Consider the following 14,104-nt stretch of genomic DNA (forward strand, 5'->3'; position numbering starts at 1 on the left):
CTGGTGACTAGTTTCTACAAGTTTTGCGGTAATATAATACAGCCAGAGCAACTTCAGTGAACCATTTAAATTGCATAGTGCATATTTACAAGGAGGTGTACAATGGGCGGAGTATGGATGGGGCTCAAACATATTCCCCTAACTTATAGAATACACACGTATCAATGACATTTAGGCGCAAACATTAACTCCAGCTCTATGGCTGGTGTAAGTATTCACACCTAATTTTTAGGTGTCTATTTTTGCTGTTATGCTAGTATTTTGCACAGGATAGTAGGTGTCTATATTTCTTTATGGAGTAGGCTTCTACAAGGTATCCTTCAGGCAACTATATATAGGTGCTATGTTATACAATAACTCTGGATGGCCATACACAGAGTAATCAGATACATTTTTACCTACCTTAGAAGTTGTTGTAAATGGATAAATTATTATTCTGCTAGACCAGTCCAGAACTATGGGTTGTGTCCCCTTACTAGCGACGGTTGCAGAAAAATGAAGATTCTGATGAGTGGTGCAGCCAGAGACATTCCAGTATCCTATTGCCAAAATCACTCAACAGAAAGACCAAAACAATCATGGTTGAAGAAAAAAAAAAGGCAAGAGAACCAAGTAAACCAAACATGACTCAGAATGGAGATCCCATAGGGCTATTTCTGCAGAATTGATTATTTATAGACAGGTGGTAGACCTAGGACCCAGGAATGTACCAGATCTCTCAGTTTTCCAGGGCAGGTCCTGGACTGTCTAGCAAGAATCAAGTAAAGGAAATTAACAGGTAAGAATAAATTTTACCTTCTTAATCATACTGCTAGACCAGTCCAGACCTATGGAATGTACCAGAGTTTCTATCCCACAAGTTGAAAGGAAGACACATTTTCTAAGACTACCCTACCAAAGGCTTGAAATACTTGACCAAAATAATGTATCAAGAATGTACGATATTATGGACTCATTTTCAAAACAGAAAAACGTTTAAAAAACAGCACAAAGTGGCATATGGACTTTTTTTCCCCAAAAAATGTCCAAATTGCTATTTTCAAAACCCATTTTAAAGACTTTTTTTATGCAATTTGTCTGCAGTTCTTCTCAGGTTCAAACCTCTCAGCAGGTCACGACTCAGCAGATGTTAATGTTATTGGGACACACGGCATCCATAGTTTATGTGACATCTGTGACACGTCTTCATATGCGAACTTCCCATTGAACCCTAGCTTCTCAGTGGTGCTTTCTCCCTGTTGCGGTGAACCATTTGATCTAATTTGACTTTAGGACTTCCATTCCAAATTCCTTAGCCCCAAAATGTGCTGACGAAGGATGCATCTCATCTCAGATGGGGAGTTTATGTGGATGGGCTTCAAATTCAAGGTGCTTGGTCCTCCCAGGAAACAGATCTTCAGATCAAACTCCTGAAATTTCAGGCTATTTGTAACGCTCTAAAGGCTTTCAGAGATCAGCTGTCTCACCAAATTATACTCATTCAAATGAACAATCAGGTTGCGATGTATCACACCAACAAGCAGGGGGGCATCGGATCATGACCTCTGTGTCAGGATGCCATTCGGATGTGGCATTGGGCTGTTTGGCATGGCATGCTCCTTCGCGCCACTTGTCTGGTGGGCAAAAACAACAGCCTGGCCAACAGACTGAGCAGGTGGATCTCTTTGCCACTCAAGTCAATCATAAAGTCCCTCAGTTCTGTTCCAGGTTTCTAGCCTGCAACAGACTACCATTACATGCCTTCCTCTTGCATTGGGGGCAAACCTCTTGTATGCATATCCTCCCTTAACTCTCATGGGGAAAACTTGCTGAAACTCCAGTCTCTGGCCCTTACAGCCAGCCTGAACGTTGAGAGCCTAGAATTTGATTCCTTGTCTCTTCCAGAGGGTGTCCTGGGTCTTGCTGGCTTCGAGGAAAGATTCCACTAAGAGGTGTTACTCTTTTACATGGAGGTTTGCCATCTGATGTGAGGGCAAGGCCCTAGATCCTATTTCCTGCCCTACACAGATTCTGCTTGAATACCTTATACACTTATTTGAGACTGGTCTCAAGATCAACTCTGTAACGGTTCATCTAAGTGCAATTAGTGCTTATCATCAGTGTGTAGAGGGTAAGCCCATCTCTGGACAGCCTCTAGTTGTTCCCTGTTAAACCTCCACCAGTGTCATGGGACTTCAACGTCATTCTCTCCCAGTTGATGAAAGCTCTTTTTGAACCACTGAATTACTTGATCTGGACGATCATATTTTTGGTGGCTGTTGGTTCAGCTTGCAAGGTCAGTGAGCTTCAGGCTTAGTGGCGGATATGCCTTATACTAAATTTTATCACAACAGAGTAGTCCTCCGCATGCACACTAAGTTCCTGCCTAAGGTAGTGTCGGACTTCCATCTGAATCAGTCGATTGTCTTGCCGACATTCTTTCCCTGACCTCATGCCCATCCTGACGAGAATGCCTTGACCACCTTGGACTGCAAGTAAGCATTGGCCTTTTACTTGGAGCGGACTAAGCCCTACAGATAGTCCACCCAACTTTTACTTTCTTTTGATCCCAACAGGATGGGAGTTGCCATTGGGAAATCCACAATCTCTAATTGGCTGGCATCACTTATGCCCAGGCTGGGCTGAGGTCATGTTGAGGCTCACAATGTAAGAGTCATGGCTGCGTCGGTAGCCCACTTGTAGTCAGCCTCCATTGAAGAAACTTGTAATGCTTCAATGTGGTCTTCACTCCACACATTCACATCTCACTACTGCCTTGAGCAGGATACCTGATGCAACAAGTCAGTTTGGACAGGCTGTACTGCAGAATCTGTTTGGGGTCTAGAATCCAACTCAAACCTCCTAGGCCCATTGTATTCTGTTCCAGGCTGCACTCTCACTCGGTTTGTATGTAGTTTCAAATTGATTTGTGTTATGTCCTCGCCGTTGCAAGGCCCAATCGACCAATGGTTGTTGTATTCGGTGAGCCTGGTTGCTAGGGATTCCCCATGTGTGAGAATTATAGGCCTGCTTGTCCTTGGAGAAAGCGAAGATATTTAGCTGTAGCAGGTATTCTCCGAGGACAGCAGGCCTTATATTCTCACAAACCCTCCCACCTCTCCTTGGAGTTGTCTTCTGTTTTTATTTTTTTTCATATGCTATAGTATTGTACAGAGGGAACCATGCTGTTGCGGTGGGCAGGAAGGCACTCGTACATGCACAGTGGAGGGTGGCTCATGCTCCACAAAGCTCTTTTCAGCTTGTTATAAGCTCCGGACTGGGCGGGGGTCGCATTACCCATGTGTGAGAATATAAGGCCGCTTTGGTAAAAAGGGCCCTGGTGAGTGGGAAAAACGGTTCCTGCTGCTACCGCAGGGCCCTTTTTCCCGCAGCTTAGTAAAAGGACTGTAAATTAGGAGCATGAATTTAGGAGTTCAAATACTTTTTGAATATTGGGCTTAATGTCTTTTTTCTTAATGTAATCAATTTTACATAAAAATTACACTTCGCTGGAAAAATGAATATACATTTACTATAAAATGTGCTAATGCAGACACAATCATCAGGAAACAAAAGAATAACTCATCTAACTTTATTTCTCCATGTTAGAAGTAAACCACAACTATTGTGGTTTACTTCTAACATGGAGAAATAAAGTCCTTTGTGCAAGAATATGCACAATTTCGGATTTACCTGCGAGACAAAAGGGGCATCTCATTCTTGACAATGAGGTTATTTGAGAAACTTTTGAAAGCCATTGATGAAGGCAGAGTTACCAACTGAATAAGCTCTTCCCTTCCCTAGTGGCGTCGAGAGGGCAGCTGACACCCGGGGCGGGTCGCTGCTGCGCACCCCCCCCCCGGGTGCAGCATGGCGCACCCTCCCCCCTCCATAGCACAACCCCCCTGAGAACATAGCTGGAAGGCGGTGAGGGGCGGGCGGGAGAGCCAATCCGCCAAGTGCACGCCGCTGGGGGGTGTCGGCGCCTCGCTGGTTCCCTGTTCTCTCTGCCCCAGAACAGGAAGTAACCTGTTCCGGGGCAGAGAGAGCAGGGAACCAGCGAGGCGCCGACACCCCCCAGCGGCGTGCAGCCGGGGCGGACCGCCCCACCACCCCCCCTTCCTACGCCACTGCCCTTTCCTTTCCCCTGTATAACACAAATACATTTTCTCTGTTTCTTTTACAGCCTGTTTGGTTTCTACAAAGGGATCCTTCCGCCAATTCTGGCTGAGACACCCAAAAGAGCAGTAAAGGTAAGTACCTTGCTTCTCCTGCCTGAATATATGTCCTCCTGTAGAGTGTGTGGTGTAGGAATTAAGGGCCTGTTTGACAAACCGTGCTACTGATTCTCAGTGCGGCAAATGAGAGGAAGCCCATTCAATTCCTATGGGCTTCCTCTCATTTGCCGCATGGGAATCGCTAGCACAGCTTTGTAAAAGAATCCCTAAATCAACAGACTGTAATGGTCCTGCTCAGGGTGGTGTCAAGACAATCTGATGCCTGAGGCGAGGGATGAGATGACACTACCACCAGCTCATCCTCAGAAATACAATCAAGGAGGAGGTTTGGGAGTGATAGAGAACACAAACTGGCAGGAGCCAAGCAATTAAGTTTATTACAAAATCCTGAAAATGCATAAACCATCATTCTAGTTGAGTCTCCTATACTGAAATTGTTAGTTGCTTTTATTGTTCTAATCAATTTTCAATGTAGAACTGTGCATTCCTGGATTATTGTAATTTATGTTGAAATAGCTGATCTTAATTTCTACTGAGAATTATATGATGTATTATATAAATGGATACTTTTCAGTGTGTACCATGCTACTGATATTATGTCATAAATAATAAATAAATTATATATATATATATATATATATATATATATATATATATATATATAGATTATAGATATTTTATGCACTCAAAACCAAAGTCAAATAGTCTGATGGAGTCGAACCACACACACACACAAACAAATGAGCCCTCAGGTGCTGGCAGCCACTAGGGCCTAGCTGTATACCTGTGAGGCCTGTGGTATAAGTTTTAAAAATAAATAAAATAAAACTAAATACTCACAGAGAATTCAAATGTATTTAAATTATTTAGAATTAAATTCTGTATATCACGCCTAAAAATTTGGCACCAAAATGAGATACACCTAGGCGTATTCTATAAAGTACACCTAAATTTAGGCATACTTCATAGACTAAGCCTATATTTCCATGTGGTTTATAGAATACTTTGAGCACTGGCTCATGTACCAAATTTAGTTGCAGCCAATTACGCCAAGTAAAACCTGGTGTAAGTCCCGATGCCTAAATTAGGCATGGAGCAGGTGTATTCTATAACAATGCACATAGAGTTTAGATACGCCCACGACTCGCCTATTCCATGCCCATAGTCACACCCCCTTTTCAACTCACGTGACTTAGAATTTACATGCATCATGTTACAGAATACACTTAGCAAGTAGTGTGCATAAATTCTAATTAATTCCAATTAGTGGTGATAATTGGTTGATAACATCCAACTATCAGCACTGATTAGCTTGTTAACCAATTAGCTTCTGCACATTGTTCTGGAATGTGCTTTGATTTAAGCACAGGAATCTTGGCACAATATATAGAATCCCGGGGTTAGAATATAATTATTCATTCACAAGAAGGCTTTCCCAGATAACTTGTGATCCACAGCCTTTCCATTTCTCTTCCCTTCTGCCCTTCCTCTGTGGTCCACAGTCTCTCTCTCTCTCTCTTTTTCTCTCCCTGCCGCCCTTACTCTGTGGTGCACAATCTCATCCTTTCTCTTCCCTGCCACACTTCCCCTGTGGTCCAAATCTCTCCTCTTTCTTCCCTCCCTGTCTCCCTCCCATTATCCGCATATCTCCCTCTCTCCCTTCTGCCTCTAAATCCAACATCTCTCCCTCTTTCTTTCCTCCCACCCTCACCTTGCCCAGCATCTTTCCCTTCCTCCCCTCCACCACCGGGTCCAACATGTCTCCCTTCCTTCTTCCCATTGTCCAGTATCTCTTGCTACCTCCCTTCCCTCTCAGCACAGCAATTCTCCCTCTCTTTTTCCTGCCTTCCTCCTGTAGTTCTGCATCTCTCTATTCCCCCCCCCCCCCCCATGGTTCAATATCTCATCTACTCTCAACCAGATGCCCTGCAGTGTAGCATCTCACCCACTCTCAACCAGCATCACCCACCCACTGCCACAATCTGGTCAGAAGTGTAGCCAAGGTGAGACGTCAGGGGGAGCGGAGAGTGAACTGCCGATGGCACCAGCACCTATTTTTCATGCGACATATCACATGAAAATAGGCGCCAGTGCCATCAGAAGTCCATTTGGACTGTTTGTGCAGTGCGGAGATTTTACACGGACCACAGAACCCTGAGGCAGGTCTTCGAAACGACGGCCATCGTTGGTCGTGGTCAGAGTGTGATAAGAACCCGCACGCTAGAACACCTAAGAAAAAGCTAAGTATTTTTGGGTGTGGAGTGGATATACTAAAGCGGTTCAGTAGAAACTGAGTAAATAATAAAAAAATTAATAAAAAATCAAAAATAAGGATTGAATACGTTTAAGGAGGTTTTATGGCCGATAATGATGAAGTCCAGCCCCCGAAGCTCTAAGTAACGCTGGGGGCTTCTCGAGGCCTTTCCTCCGCAAGCGGTGTCTACTGTTTCAGTGAACATTTTGATAGACAGACACTTTTGATGCTTTTTCTTGTATTATCTCCTTACTTTTCTACCACATGATTGTCAATGGGAGCCTTTAAGTGCAGTAGTGTAACAGTGAATTTCTTTATAAAAGTGGTTAATAAATCCCAATAAATAAATATATTGCTGCGAGTTGACTGGTAGCTCTGCATCTTGATCTTGATTGCATCAGATGCAGTTCGATTAAATTATGCACAGAAATTGACATGTGTTCAAATTTCTGCATGCAGTTTTGAGTGCCATATATAGAATTAGGCCACAAATGTATAACTTATGCATATAGGGCTAGATTCTATTTAGGGAGCCTGAAAACTCCACGTGGTAAAAAATTACACCTAGGCGTATTTTCTAAAGTATGCCTAAATTTTATAGAATCGGCTTAAATATCTGTACAGTATATAGAATATGCCAAGCACCGCTCGACATGACCAAATTTGGTCGCATCCATTTAGGCCACGTTTTACTTGGCGTAAATCCTGATACCTAAATTAGGTGCAGAGCAGGTATATTGCACATAGACTTTAGAAATGCCCATACCCCACCTATGGCCATGCCCCCTTTTCAACTATGTGACTTAGAATTTAGGCGCACCACGTTACAGAATATACTTAGCTAGTTGCAAGCGTAAATCTTAATTAATGACAATTAGTGCCGATAAGTGTTTGTTAACATCCAGTTAACAGCGCTGATGAGCTAGTTAAACAAGTGTTATGTTATAGAATAAACTTTGATTTCCACTTGGAAATTAAGGCGTGATATATAGAATTTAGGGTACAGCGCCAGTATTTTTGGGTTCTATAAGTATAACTTATATGTAAAAGCCCACCCAAGTTATTCCTGGTTCTCCCACATCAGAGTCAAATGTATAATCTGTAAGTAGAGTTATTTAGATAGGGAACCTATGTGTCTATGTACCTTTTCAAAATTACCCCGGAGAAAGTAAGCACACATATATATACCTGCTTGGAGACAGGGGCAATTATGTGCTGGAATGAATAGGTGATTATAAGCGTATTTTATAAAGCTTGTGAATAAGTGTCAATCTCGCTTCCAGTTTTCCACACCTGGGAACAACAGTGCGTACATTAGGTAAAAGCGGGTGCTAAGTGTCTATTCGCTTACTTTATACATGCTTGTATGCCCTGACAATTTGACGTGAGTCCCCTGAGAGCCTTATAAAATGACCTCAGTATGTATATGTCCCACATATAGTATATATATAGATCAAAGTTTAATATTTAAAAGTATTGGGGTTGATATTGAAAACTTCTTATGTGCTCAGCATATGTAAGGAGATATAATACCAAAATGAATCCATCTATTTTGAGGAAAAGCCAGGGGGCATGGCCTCAGCGTATCATTTAGAGGCAATATAGAGTTGCTTTACAGGTAATTTTATCCATATATCTCTGCTGCAGAAACAGCTGGGATCAAAATATACAGATAAGCTACCAATATTAAAAAGAAATGGAAACCTTGGAATAATACTGGGAAGGATGAGTACAAGCATTACTATATGCTCCAAAGTAACTCCTTGGAAAAAACCTTATCAAAATTTACACATATTCTAGCCTGAGGAAATGTTTACATAGAAAAGGAGCCGTAGTGAAACAGATGTTCTGGAAATCAAATAAGACATTTCCATGCAATGCAAAGTGCTAGTTTTCTTCCTTTATTTACATAGCGTATTATTGTTTATGAACAAACAGTGTAAAACCAACACAAGCAGAACACACAGCATGGTTTGCACAAGTTAAAATTTGTTCTTAAATAAAAGTACTGTTTATTCGAATTAATCAACGTAAAGAATAAAACAGATTACTCTGGGGGAGGACAATTTTCAAAGCCATTTGCTTGGGGAAGTAGCAACTTATCGAAGTAAAATGTCTTGGCTGAAAATTACTCTCCCCTGCCTGGCTAAAAGTGCATGCGGGACCCTCACTAGCCTAGTATGATTCAGGATCATTACAACTCAGTGAAGAGAGGAAGAATGTACCATATGGATACTGGATTTCCATTCTGTGATGGCTTCAGTAGTTCTGCCTGCCCCCATATAAGTCAGAGGCCCCTAGACCGTATGTGGGTTTCATGTGGTGTGGATTTTGGATTTGTGACAGAATTTGTGCTTAAGGCTCAGCTTTGGGCCCATTTAGTTTATATCTCTATGGGGCAATTTCTCCAAACGGGTTAGTTTTGTGCATACCATGACAGGAATGAACCTCACTCCTATGCCAAGATATATGGAGCATATATCCAGTGTGAAGCCTCACTTGAGGCAAATTTTTACCTTGGTAAGTCAAGCTGCTGGCAGAAAGAAGAGAGCATATGGGGATGGTTGAGCTAGAGCCATCATTGCCCACAGAGCTCTGTCTATTCTTTCCCATCCTGATGCATTGTTTTCCAGTCAGGAGAAATTGGTGAGCAGTACTTTTTACCTGCTTCTTCTTGCTCAGCCAGTTTTCTTCCAGCATTTCCTCTCCCATTTGTGGGAGCTTTAAAATGTATTTATATTGCAATGAGCAGGTCCAACATGCTTGTTTGCGCAGGACAAAGGGTTTATCTTGCTCTACCAATATACCTACCAATGGTTAAGAACATAAGTACATAAGTAATGCCATACTGGGAAAAGACCAAGGGTCCATTGAGCCCAGCATCTTGTCCACGACAGCAGCCAATCCAGGCCAAGGGCACCTGGCAAGCTTCCCAAACGTACAAACATTCTATACATGTTATTCCTGGAATTTTGGATTTTTCCAAGTTCGTTTAGTAGCGGTTTATGGACTTGTCCTTTAGGAAACCATCCAACCCCTTTTTAAACTCTGCTAAGCTAACCGCCTTCACCACATTTTCCGGCAATGAATTCCAGAATTTAATTACACGTTGGGTGAAGAAACATTTTCTCCGATTTGTTTTAAATTTACTACACTGTAGTTTAATCGCATGCCCCCTAGTCCTAGTATTTTTGGAAAGCGTGAACAGACGCTTCACATCCACCTGTTCCACTCCACTCATTATTTTATATACCTCTATCATGTCTCCCTTCAGCCATCTCTTCTCCAAGCTGAATAGCCCTAGCCTCCTTAGTCTTTCTTCATAGGGAAGTCGTCCCATCCCCACTATCATTTTAGTCGCCCTTCGCTGCACCTTTTCCAATTCTACTATATCTTTCTTGAGATGCGGCGACCAGAATTGAACACAATACTCAAGGTATATGTACCAATATACCTACCAATGGTTCTCAGCTCTTTACCCATATATTTGTGGGAACTGTTGATGTTTCCAATTGTGTAGCCTTGAATCTGTCGTAACTGATTTCATCTATTATTTCTTCTGCAGTTTTTCACCTTTGAACAATACAAGAAATTGCTAGGATTCACCTCACTCTCAGCAGGGTTGGTAAGTGTGAATGAATAGCTCAGACGTTTTGGGAAAATGTTTTTTCTGACCATGCCTTTCTAATGCTCACAGTTTGATACTCTTGGATGAACATTTTGAACTTGTCCAGCTGTGGACAACTTTAACATACTGGCTGATGAGTAATACGGCTCAGAATCAGTTCACACTGGCACCAATGGGTCACTTAAACAGAACACAACTCAGAATAATTAGGGCTGTCAAAGTTCTGACCTTCATGCAGTCAAGTAGCATCCTCTGGCACAGCAAAGCCCAGCCTCAGCTTTCAACAGCTTAATCTGAGTCATATCCTTGGCTTCTACTAATCTATCTTGATCTCTTGAAGGCATTCTCCCATTTTATGTGAAGAAAGTAAATAAGAGATTAGGGAGATTGATTTGGTTTTCAGAAGTCCTAGATTTCTAGGGCCTGACCCAGGCCCCAGTCCTTTGGGCCTGACTTTTACCTGGGCCACTGTCAGCTGTGCTTGACTCTTACAAAGACTACAATCCCTTGGGCCTTTTTCTGAACTGGGCCATAAACTCATAAGCATGACTGTGAGCTGGTCATAGTCCTTGGAGACTGGCTTCAAACAAGGACACAAGATCCAAAATATGTCTTTGAATCCTAGACCCTGGAGCTCTCGGTCTTCTGAAAACCAAACCAATTTTTTCAATCTCTTATTTACTTTCTCTATATAAAATGGGAGTGCCTTCAAGAAATTAAGACAGGTTAAAAGAAACCAAGGACTAAAATGTGACATGGAGGGGCATTTTCGAAAGGGACGTCCAAATTGCGATTTGGACGTCCTTGCAAAACAACGAAATCCAGGGGCGGGAAAACCCGTATTTTTGAAACAAGATGGACGTCCATCTTTCATTTCGAAAATACCGTCAGGGACGTCCAAATCCTTAAATTTGGACTTCCCTAGATTTGGTCGTCCCTAGACATGGACTTTTCTGACTTTCGACGATTTTTGAAACCAAAGATGTCCATGTCAAAAATGGCCAAATGCAAGCCATTTGGTCATGGGAGGAGCCAGCATTACTAGTGCACTGGTCCCCCTGACATGCCAGGACACCAACCGGGCACCCTAGGGGCACTGCAGTGGACTTCATAAATTGCTCCCAGGTACATAGCTCCCTTACCTTATGTGCTGAGCCCCCCAAAACCCACTACCCACAACTGTACACCACTACCATATCCCTTAAGGGGTGAAGGGGGCACCTATATATGGGAACAGTGAGTTTGTGGTGGGTTTGGGAGAGTTCGCTGTTTCCTCCAAAAATGTAACAGGTAGGCATACAGGCTGACACAACATATTTTGAAAGATGTTTTTTGAGGGTGGGAGGGGGTTAGTGACCACTGGGGGAGTAACGGGAGATCATCCCTGATTCTCTCCGGTGGTCATGTGGTAATTTCGGGCACCTTTTTGTGCCTTAGTTGTAAGAAAAACAGGTCCGGGTGAAAACGTCCAAGTGTTCCTCAGGGACGTCCTTGTTTTTTTTTCGATTATGGGTCAAGGTTGTCCAAGTGTTAGGCACGCCCAAGTCCTGCCTTCAATATGCCTCCTGGTGCAACAAAACAGAAGAAACCAGTCTTCGCAAGAAATCAAACAGAAAACAGAACAGCGAAGATGACAAACAAAAACCAAAAACAAATCAAAAAATTAAATAATGATAAAAATAAAATATATAAAAAATGTATTTAAAAATATAAATACATAAAAGAGACGAGACTCTGATTATGAAAATTAAAAAATATATATCTTTTATTAGCCATAAAATGATGGGGAGAAAAGGACTCGACACAGCTGTGTTTCAGCCACACGGGCCTGCGTCAGGAGTCTATACAAACCAAAAACATAGTGAATTACATAAAATAAACAATAACAAATGAAACTAAAGAGACAGTATAAAACAATATACTATTGAAAAAGATGTTACATACGTATCTCAAAAATAATCATATTTAAATAAAACGCTATTGCAAGAGATGTTACATACATATGAAATCAGAACAACAATATAAGAATAGTAAATAAAAAAAACAATATTGTGGTACAGTAGAATACTCACTCAAAAAGATCAAACATTATGGGCATTATGCAATAAGCAATTTTTCATATAAACATGTTTGAAAGATGTTTATATGAAAAATTGCTTATTGCATAATGCCCATAATGTTTGATTTATGTGAGATACATAAAGTAAACAGAGTACTAATACTTTTTCCTGTTGTCCATATATATATTTTTTAAAATATTTTTATTACATTTTTTTTATAATAAAATTATCTTTTTGAGTGAGTATTCTACTGTACCACAATATTGTTTTTTTATTTACTATTCTTATATTGTTGTTCTGATTTCATATGTATGTAACATCTCTTGCAATAGCGTTTTATTTAAATATGAATATTTTTGAGATACGTTTGTAACATCTATTTCAATAGTATATTGTTTTAAACTGTCTCTTTAGTTTCATTTGTTATTATTTATTTTATGTAATTCACTATGTTTTTGGTTTGTACAGACTCCTGACGCAGGCCCGTGTGGCTGAAACACAGCTGTGTCGAGTCCTTTTCTCCCCATCATTTTATGGCTAATAAAAGATATATATTTTTTAATTTTCATAATCAGAGTCTCGTCTCTTTTATGTATTTATATTTTTAAATACATTTTTTATATATTTTATTTTGATCATTTTTTAATTTTTTGATTTTGATTTTTGTTTTTTGTTTGTCATCTTCGCTGTTCTGTTTTCTGTTTAATACGCCTCCGACACGCCCCCTTGAACTTTGGCCGTCCTTGCGACGGAGTGCAGTTGGAGACGTCCTAGATCGGGTTTTGCTTATACAGATTTGGACATCCCTGGGAGAAGGACGTCCATGTTCCAATTTATGTCGAACGATGGACGTCCTTCTGTTTCAAAAATGAGTCCCATAGTGAAAGTTGTGTTGAGTGCTCTGAAACTGCAATGCCATCCTATTTATAGAACTGTAATCAAATCATTGTTAAGGGTCATCCTCAGTGCGTTTTTTCTAGCAAAAAAGCTGCCGGAACTCAAATGCCAGGCCATCCTTCAGGGGTGGGGTGATCACTGAGGGACCCACCCCACAATAGCCAGGTCCCCTGCATCCAGCCACAGAATCTATTACAAGACAGAATTGGTGTGTAAAACCTGAGCTCTATCATTAAAACTTGGGGTCCATGGGTCAATTTTAGCAGACAATGGAAAAGGTGCCCGTACTCAGTACCCCCAAGTACCCCCTCAAAAAAAGCCCTGGTCATCCTTCTCCTCCTTTGTCCCAAGAGAAAACCAGTCACATCCAGTAAGTATTATCATTTTTCTTGGAGTTCAAAGTCCACTCCAAAAATAAACATAAGACCTGTCTACTATTTTACAATATATAGGTACATTGTATCTCTTTTTATGTTTCCAAGAAAACGCGTTGATGAGGTTCTTTCTTTTGAGTTTTTAAACTGTGGTTTGTGGCTTTGTTGGCTTCCTGCTGGTGAGCTGTCGGCACTGGACCAGGGAATGAGCTGTGTAATAATTATTTGCAGTGGTCTGGATCTCTCTATACTCTGTAAAGCAGACTGCAGTATGTTCTGTAATCTTGCGGTTCGGACACATTTGTTCCATCTCTCCCTGACTAGTTTCCTATTGATGCTACTGTTCTAGGCACTTTCAGTTGCCGGATTGGGGGCTGGACTCACCGAAGCAGTTGTTGTGAATCCTTTTGAAGTAGTAAAGGTTAGCTTGCAAGCCAACCGCAATGCTTTTGCAGAGGTAAAGTGAAAACCATTTCATATTTTATACTGATGGAGGAATTTTTATTATGTATGTGTGCATGCTTTTATGAATTTTCTAATCTGTTGCCTATTAAGACGTTTCATTTATATTATATTAACATTGTTAAGTATCATATCTGTGTTATATAAATGTTCTTCCATGCTGCCCATTACGGTATCATTTGCATCCTGCTGATATTTGTCATATTTCTTTT

The 14,104-nt window shown here is 41.2% G+C and overlaps 1 protein-coding gene across 1 annotated transcript in view; it reads left to right on the top strand.

The window, feature by feature from the left end:
- The window catches only part of SLC25A21 (solute carrier family 25 member 21), a 672,604-nt gene that overhangs the window by 537,689 nt on the left and 120,811 nt on the right, over window positions 1-14,104 (top strand). Inside the window, exons 4-6 of the mRNA XM_030215218.1 lie at window positions 4,166-4,232; window positions 10,037-10,096; window positions 13,780-13,887. Of these exons, the coding sequence (XP_030071078.1) occupies window positions 4,166-4,232; window positions 10,037-10,096; window positions 13,780-13,887 (235 nt within the window). The remainder of the gene's footprint in view (window positions 1-4,165; window positions 4,233-10,036; window positions 10,097-13,779; window positions 13,888-14,104) is intronic.

The sequence above is a fragment of the Microcaecilia unicolor genome, chromosome 9 (assembly GCF_901765095.1).
Source record: "Microcaecilia unicolor chromosome 9, aMicUni1.1, whole genome shotgun sequence".
Taxonomy (NCBI): domain Eukaryota; kingdom Metazoa; phylum Chordata; class Amphibia; order Gymnophiona; family Siphonopidae; genus Microcaecilia; species Microcaecilia unicolor.